The sequence below is a fragment of the Hypomesus nipponensis genome, chromosome 2 (genome assembly GCF_054491055.1).
Source record: "Hypomesus nipponensis isolate SF chromosome 2, ASM5449105v1, whole genome shotgun sequence".
Taxonomy (NCBI): domain Eukaryota; kingdom Metazoa; phylum Chordata; class Actinopteri; order Osmeriformes; family Osmeridae; genus Hypomesus; species Hypomesus nipponensis.
This window is the reverse complement of record NC_140362.1, coordinates 16,697,863-16,706,005: the sequence shown is the minus strand read 5'-3', so window position 1 is coordinate 16,706,005 and position 8,143 is coordinate 16,697,863. Positions and strand designations below refer to the sequence as shown.

The following is an 8,143-nucleotide window of genomic DNA, read 5'->3' as shown; positions in this document are numbered from 1 at the left end:
AGCCCACTCGATAATATTATTTTTAAAGATTTAGGTCGAATTGATTTAACATATTTACTGTAAAACAATGTATCAGAGGACACAAGAGAACATCACCTCTGTATGCAAATGCAATTTTAACTCAAAGGTTTAGAAAATCCCCAAAATAAATAGCCTACAATAGCATGGTTCCACAATTAATTAGCAACAATTATGTAAAATATAATGTATTTAATAAAAAGTAACATCCAACCAAGAGAAATAGCCTACCTTTCCCATGGTTAAATAGCAATTTTCAGTCAACTGCAGGTCATTAGACATTGCGTATTTCTTCAAAATAAATTAGATTCAAGACTGTCATAGGTCTGTTTTACTGAACTGGCCATGGTCCATCCCTCCAGGTCACAAAACGTGCTGTGTTGTTGCCTTCTCAGTGCTGAGGAACTGGAAACCCGATCTGATCTAAAAATAAGATTCACAGCATGTGTGGTTTGAAATTGAGTTGGGGGAGGGAGAGAAAGAGAGAGTGATCTATCAGCTTTTTATACTCTTTTCCTAATGTTTTGTCCACCTCCTGTTTGTTTGTGTGTCATATGCATGATAGCCTACAAAACACATATTTTTGCAGAGTCAAAGTTATAAAACACAAATCCCAGAAGGCCAGATGCTCTGTGCTTGACATCTCAAATCGACATCCTTGACATATAAATTGTTTAATGTCTAGATGCGTATCTAAGTTTGTTAAATACAATCGTTTATAAAGACAAATATGTGGATATGGCTTGATGTTATCAGAGTCAATAAACTCACGTAGGCCTATGTGAGCGTCAATCTTGGACTTCAATGTGCAATTTATTTTTTCAACCTTGTCCTCCCTTGAATAGCCTTGTGTTTTACATGCTGTTCGACATTGAACGTGCTTCAGATCCCGATAAGAGACTAAAACATCCATCCCGCCAAATCAACCTCGATCACCTTGAGATTGTATTTGGATGTTTGGGGACAGATAAACAATGCAGGCAATTTGTAAGCTTGAACATAACTCCCGAACAAACGCAAACATGCCAAACCAAGCAGTTAGGTGAATAAACGGTTGCATTGTCTTACCAGTTAATAACATAGTAAATATACAATTAGGCCTATTGGCCCATTAAAAGTTAGAATCAAAGTTGATTTACCTATTTTGCTCATGTGGGTACACATTGCATGCAAACCTTCTTTGCACATATTGGTCAAGTTAATGAACACAGCCAAACATTCATTGTTATGTTGATTTCAGCCTAACATTTCTTCTTGACCTGCACTGCACTCTGAGAGCACATTGCAGAGTTAGGACAGGACATGGGATTCACACGGTCTAAACTTAGCTTCCTTGCATACGATCGGGTGAGACTGGTAGAACGTGAAGAAAACCTACATGAGTTTTACACATTTAACTCTTAAGGAAAATTAAGTTTTAATATAGTTTTCGTAGAGAAACATCATTAGGCGGAGCAATTTGTGTCTCCATAGGCTATATCATTGATCAGACAAAAGTTGCGCAATTACGAGATTGCCAACAAGTAACCTCGTCTTGAGAAACTAAATTTCGAATCACCCAGACTTGGAGGGATAATATGCTCAAGTCACTTCTGATTTTATTCATTTTGTATGGTAAGTCATTTCTGTAACATTATATAAATACTTTGGAATATACATCATATTTATAATAATAGTATTATCCAGGTTCTCTATAGTTCACGATGGATGATATAATATTTTATATATTTATGTGTTCTATGTATGGTATTGAGCTACTCTGCCACATTTATTAAAGTTACTGGTCAGTGCCTGATGCAAATATTCTTTAAAATTGCGGATTCATCTGTGTCTATGTATGCATGTGTGTCAGTTGCAGTGCCTCATTGCCATGGGGGTTGTGCAGAGGTGGACTCGATGACAGAGGCTGTGGCAGGGGAACGTTTCCTTTTAGGCTGTATCTCCTGCAAGAGGAGAGAAGAGGTCCCTGCTCACACTACTGTGGATTGGCACTTCAGACCTAAAGGAGAGGAGGAATTTATTCATGTGAGTAAAGAGTCTGTACTACAGAGGGCTGGTCACAAATCAGCCCATAGCTCCTCGTAGTTTTGCAATCTGCCCTACAGGGTTTCAAAGATCTGTTGTAACATATTGTCCCCTTTTTCATCATCCTTTATCCTACTTTGATGGTGAGACTCAGAAAAGACCAGAAAATGTTTAAGATTCAAAGGACATAATAAAACATAAAATAAAAAAAATAAAAAGTGACTATTTTGTTTCACAGGTATTTCATTATGACTACCCTAAACCCACCATCCTCTATGAAGACTTTGAAGGCCGTCTGGAGTGGCATGGGACAGAGGGGACTCAGGATGTTCAAGTAGGAGCCATCTTTCTTCATAATGTAACCTTTAACGACACTGGAACGTTCCTCTGCACCGTCCAGCGCACACTCTTTCTCCCATTGGACAATGAGTATGTCACTGTGAAGAAGGAGGTGGAGCTAAGCGTGGTGGCTGTTGGTCAGTTGTGGTCTTTTTTTTATTAAACAAGGTCATGTTTATAATGGTTTTGTATTCTTGGGTATTCTTTAATCTTCTAATGTTTTCCTCTGGGCACTTTCACAGCCAATCCGGAGCTGACTGCAGTGATATCAGAAATCATGATGTATGTACTGATTGTGGTGCTGCAGCTTTGGATGATTGTGGTGCTGATCTATTGTTATAAAAAGATATCTGCTGAGCATGAAGCCCGGGAAGCCCGCAAAGCCCTTAAGGCCCAAAACAGGTAAGCCTCCTACATTAACCTGCAATGGCAGTCTCAGACATTGTTGAGAATACACCTTTAATAATCTCAACTGAGATGTAGCACAATCAATCCATGTCCTTAATCCAGAAGTTTATTTATTTTCTTTTTTATCAGGATCCAAATGAGTCCTGATGAAAACACACATTTCCTCGATATTCTCACTCACTCATTTTTTGTTTTTTATTTCCAGACAATTACAATCAAAAGACAAGTGTGATGGGGTGCATCTGGAGTAACATACACCATGGTGAGTATTTTGATAAATAGTCGGCCTCTATAATGTTGTTGTGATTATATTGGACAAGTAACAGTACAACATTTTGTAAAAGTAATACATTTAAGGAGTGAATACTTTCATGTTCTATCTTCTCAATTTATGTCCAACAGATCTAAAGACGTGAAGATATATTATGCTGTAAGAGAACATACAGTATTAACATGTTAACCACTCTCAAGTAACCATAACTATTTTTCAAGATTGCATTTTTCAGTTGTGTGAAATGCACAATAAAAGTTAAGTGACAAATGTTAAAGAATTTTCTGTCTAGTGTCAACAGCTCAAGCAAAATGTCCCCAGTGTTTACATTTTTGATGAAATGTTGTTGTGAAAATGTATTATATCACTCTTTGTTGTACAAAACATGTGTACACGGTTGACTATATGGGTCATGTAGTCACACTATACTGTATTTGTATCTTTAAGGTATCTCAGTATTCATATCTTACATTCGGAGACTCCTTACCTATTGGATGTTACTCTTAATCTCAACATTACAGAACCACGGTGTACTTTGGAGGAGACAAGGAAGGATGTTTGAAGGGCATGTGTAACTGAATCTTGTCTGTAGTTTCTCCACCCTCCTTCAGGTCTGACTGTTGCTTTGTTCAACCGCTACAACCTAGCTCCATCACAATGCTATACCAACACAAACATGCCATAAATCACTAAATATTCCAAATATACGTGAGTAGGATATCATTTGTGTCAATTTTATCAAAACCTTTTAAATATGACCAAAGACTGATTACACCACAGACATAAACATAATATGTGTTAATCACATTTCCCTCAGGGATCTAAGATTTTTTTTGGGGGGGTGAAGTAACCATGAATGAACCATTGAAGAATGCAAGCCTGTCATAATGCTAAACTACACAGCAGTTGTTGTAACCTGCTGAGATTGACCTTGGTCTCTCGATCCTGGACATCTATTTCATTAAAAGTGTTGACAAGCTGAATGTACCGCTGTCACTCTATACCTGTGATTATTCCTGTATGAAGAGGTGTGTGTGTGAGGGATTGGAGAGTGGTTTGAAAAAGCGAACAAGACATGAAATGCATGTATGTGGAAGAGAGAAAGACATCAGACAAGGAGAGTGTGTTTGTTTTTGAGATGGAGCTATAGTACGGTGGGACCAGTTTTTTTATATACGCATACAAGACCTACTGTAATAAATTACAGTGATTCCAAGTCTACTCTTTATTTACTTTGATGCAGTTGGTCTTCTAAAGGTAATGCAATTTCTGTATATTTAAATTCACTGTACACTTAACCAGTTCATTTCGCTAACATTATCACAGACATGCATCGGGATAAGAGATGTATCCCTCTTTCTCTTTTAAAGGTCAATAGAAAAGGCATTTCTTAATCAAAGGTGCTTCCTTCAGAAAAAGAGATATTAATGTGAGGTCTGATGCCATAACGTTTAAATAAGTTGTGGGGTGTTGTGGTTACACTAATTGAGATTTTGTTATGACAAAGCCTTATCTTTCATTTGCTGCCGTTGTTACAGTTACCTTCACCACCCAAAGAGGTCGGAAATGCTGCACTTTAACCGCACAGAGCTGCCGTCTCTCCTGCTCGCTTTCCTACAGCACTGCCTGAATGGAACAGGGGTGACTGTCCCTGTGTTTTCTCAGAATAATACTACTCAGCAGACCATTCTCCCAATAAGTATAACTGTGACTCCAGACCAGGCTCAGGGGATGGTGTACATTTTGCTGATTGTGGGAATGTTCAGTTTCTTTATATTTGGCATCATGCTCAGCTATATCCGCTCTAAGAAGCTGGAGAGTTCCCATGACCCCTATCACCAGTACATTGCCCACGACTGGACCAAGGCTATTACCTCCTCAAAAGCTGTCACTCAGGTACAGCATGGGGGAGTCCTAAACCATGGAGAAAAAGGCAAAGACCTCATTGTCATCTGCAACTCTTCAGCATTAGAGCAGCTTCCAGGGTGAAAATGGGAATGGACAGCAATCCAAAGCGCTGGAGTCAGATGGCTGAGCGGTGAGGGAGTCGGGCTAGTAATCAGAAGGTTTCTGGACTGATTCCCCACCGTGCCAAATGACGTTGTGTCCTTGGGCAAGGCACTTCACCCTACTTGCCTCGGGGGGAATGTCTTGTACTTACTGTAAGTTGCTCTGGATAAGAGCGTCTGCTAAATGACAAAATGTAATGTGATCCAACGGAAGAAAAAATCAATCTGTGTTTATAACTTTAAGAGTAATGCTAACACTGTTAGCATTCTATTATAAGATAAACACCATGAGTTTTAATAGATAATGAATATTAAAGTTCACAATTGAAGTTTGATTATCTTATATGAGTGAATAGTCAGTTGAATCACACAATTTGTGGGATTTGAGATAATCACTATTTTAAATTAGCTTTGCTTTTGACACAAATGTATTGTGGTAATATTGGAATATATCATGGGTTCAGGACACAGTATTGCATATAGAATGGTTTGCAAACAATTTTGGTCACGTTCTTTAAACAGCAGGGTGAAGCACTCTACAAAATGTTTTGAATTAACAACCACATGAGACATTACCTTGAATGTTTTTAATGTGTTCATACACCAAACTTTGAAATTACTATTCTAAATAAAGTATTCTAAAGCACAATGTATCAATGGTATCGATGTTGATTGATTATTCATTTGAGTAAATTCTTCATCCATGATAGTAAACCTTGTGTAGTCTGTTGTGTGCCCACTTCAGTCCTCTTTCTCTCTTCCCTCCTCCTTTCTTTTTCAGTTTCCCTTTTCATCTCTCTCTCCTGTCTGTGCTGGTGGGCCGCTTTCTCTGCAATGGCAATCTCACGGTCCAAACTGAAATGGACCATCTGTCGGGAGAGCATTGGAACAACAAGGTTGAAGTTGTCCACCATTTTATTTAGATTCACAAGTTCCTCCCCTACGGATCCACAAAGCTGCTGCCATTGAGCGTTCTCCCTCAAAGTCATAGATTCACCTGACTTTGCCCTCCCTTTCAGCAGCTTCTCACGGAGCTGCACAGTGGTCTCACGGATGTCACGCTGCATGACAATCCATGGTGGCTGGTACCCATTGTCTATGAGGATCCGGTTGAGGTTGTGGGTCATGGGGTCAGCATATGGGTTGTGGTCAAACTTGTTGATGGGCTTTCCGGAGCCGCTCAAGTTGCGAAAGTCTCCACGGGCCATGGACTCCTGGATCAGATCCTCTACCAGCCTCTCAACTGCCTGGGTAATCTTGATCTGCCGGCTCCGCTTATCCCTTACCACTATTTCCCCTTCTTCAGCCGCTGCTCGTTCATGTTCCTTCTGCCGATAGTCGAGTACCTGCCCTACTGCTCTGTCAACACGGAACTGCTGGTATTGCCTCTCTCGCTGGCTCGGTGTGCCCAAGCCAATGCCCTCATAGCTGAGATAGTGCCGGTGCTGAGGAACCATACCTTTCATGCTATCCTCCTCCTCCTCCTCAACATTCTCTACTCCGCTGGCCTTAACTTGTCTCTTGTGCGCCAAAACTGCACGGTAAGCCTCCTCAACCCTGGCAAATAGCGCTGCATCAGCTGTGGCAGTGCCAGAGTCTGGGTGGTAGAGCTTTGCCATGCTTAGGTAGGCTTCTTTCACCTGGGCAGGGCTGCTCTCTCCATCCTCTGGGAGCTGCAGTGCCCGGTAGTTGTCCCGAAGCCTGTTGCTGATGAAAGGCTTGGAGCTCAATGTGCGGAGCAGCAGTAACTGGGGAGCCAAGTAGGGCAGGATCATGGTAGTTGTCTCTATGGAAAACCAAGAGCTGAACTGTGCCACTCAGGTCAGTCAGGGCCAGCAATGCGGCAGAGGTTTTCTATCTGCAGAACAATATCAAACAAACCTACACATTGGAATTAAATAATTACCACAGAGGAAGTGTCAGCTTTATCTTGCCACTAAAGGGCAACATCAGAAGAAAATTGATATTTAGTCTAAAAGTCTGAGACCACATTGATGAGGGAATTATTCTTTTGAAGGGATCTGATCACGTTTCAATTTAGGTAGCCTACACTGTTTCTTAAAGATACATATTTTTTCAATCAACAACTTTCTTTTTGTGTAAGATCAATGCCCTGTGATGGCCAGGCTAATAATGATAGGCATATCTGCTTTACTGTTGTACCCTACTCATTAATTTACTGCACTGAACTACAGGCTTGTAATCCCACGCCAACATTTCATAAAACCTGAGAACCCTGCTTTGTACGTAATTTATGTTTAGAATGTAAACAATGCGTCCATCCGTGCTTTGACAGAACCTGGTCCTGTTTCATAAAGCGAGTTTACCGAATATGACATGCTTATGTCAGTAACTCTCCCTGAAACAAACCTGGTTTGAACTAGCTTTATAAAACAAGCCCCATACTTGTCATTAAGTATACCAGTTTAATACAGTGAATGTATCTAGCCACTAACTACCTTAGCTTGATATCTCATGTCGTTGTTGTTGAGGTAGTCTACTCATTTATAACTATTCCACGGTGACAGACTCCGTGGAATAAACGGATAACAGCATGCAAAACTGTTTATCAAAAACCACTGCATACTTTTAGCAGGTGAACAAAGTAGCTCCTTCTTCGTCTTAGTCTTCTTCTTCTTCGTTATATTCATGTTGGCGGCTCGCGTCCAACTATAAGGTGAATATAGCGCCACCTAGCTGGATTGTGTCTCAGGCCTGTCATGGCCAACCGACATTATATTCTCTTCCACACCCAGTGTCACAAACTTCCATAAAATGTTGATAGGGAGACTAACAGAGAATGCTTGAATATAGCTAAAACTCGAGGACATCTTGGATAACAGTTGTCATCAAGGATTTGTAAAAGAGATGGGATCACCCTGTACCCAGAGAACTGCTGGACACAGACATGCTTGAGGAAACTAGCCACAGTTACAGTTTTACCAAATAATGCCCAAAACAGTTTTCTGCAAAAACTAAAATGAAAAGTTCAGTAGGTTCAAGTTCAATGTTGGCTAACAAATGTACTCTCTTCCAAAAAGGTGTGCCGCTAGGAATTTTGGGCCCCATTATT

The 8,143-nt window shown here is 40.3% G+C and overlaps 3 protein-coding genes across 7 annotated transcripts; 2 read left to right on the top strand and 1 right to left on the bottom strand.

The window, feature by feature from the left end:
• The first annotated feature begins 1,306 nt into the window (after positions 1–1,306).
• LOC146301046 (sodium channel regulatory subunit beta-1) lies at positions 1,307–4,044 on the top strand. 2 transcript variants are annotated; one of them, XM_084708645.1, is made up of 6 exons: positions 1,307–1,632; positions 1,871–2,043; positions 2,282–2,519; positions 2,625–2,784; positions 2,996–3,052; positions 3,193–4,044. In XM_084708645.1, exons 1-5 carry the CDS (start codon positions 1,596–1,598, stop codon positions 3,039–3,041), a joined length of 654 nt encoding a protein of 217 aa, XP_084564771.1. In that variant the 5' UTR covers positions 1,307–1,595; the 3' UTR covers positions 3,042–3,052; positions 3,193–4,044. The 2 variants fall into 2 exon arrangements, with proteins under 2 accessions (XP_084564771.1, XP_084564770.1); XM_084708644.1 differs by lacking the exon at positions 1,307–1,632 and having other exon boundaries at positions 1,661–2,043.
• A 357-nt stretch (positions 4,045–4,401) lies between these two features.
• Positions 4,402–5,574, top strand: LOC146301045 (potassium voltage-gated channel subfamily E member 1-like). The gene has a single exon (XM_084670390.1). It carries the CDS (start codon positions 4,628–4,630, stop codon positions 5,048–5,050), a length of 423 nt encoding a protein of 140 aa, XP_084526516.1. The 5' UTR covers positions 4,402–4,627; the 3' UTR covers positions 5,051–5,574.
• Positions 5,575–5,626: 52 nt separating this feature from the next.
• On the bottom strand, positions 5,627–7,727 carry dnajc28 (DnaJ (Hsp40) homolog, subfamily C, member 28). 4 transcript variants are annotated; one of them, XM_084670372.1, is made up of 2 exons: positions 7,658–7,727; positions 5,627–6,951 (listed from the first exon to the last, which is right to left on the bottom strand). In XM_084670372.1, the coding sequence occupies exon 2, from the start codon at positions 6,843–6,845 to the stop codon at positions 5,751–5,753; it is 1,095 nt and encodes a 364-aa protein (XP_084526498.1). In that variant the 5' UTR covers positions 6,846–6,951; positions 7,658–7,727; the 3' UTR covers positions 5,627–5,750. The 4 variants fall into 4 exon arrangements, with proteins under 4 accessions (XP_084526498.1, XP_084526490.1, XP_084526480.1 ...); XM_084670364.1 differs by having other exon boundaries at positions 5,627–6,928; positions 7,658–7,706; XM_084670354.1 differs by having other exon boundaries at positions 5,627–6,928; positions 7,530–7,664.
• Positions 7,728–8,143: the final 416 nt, after the last annotated feature.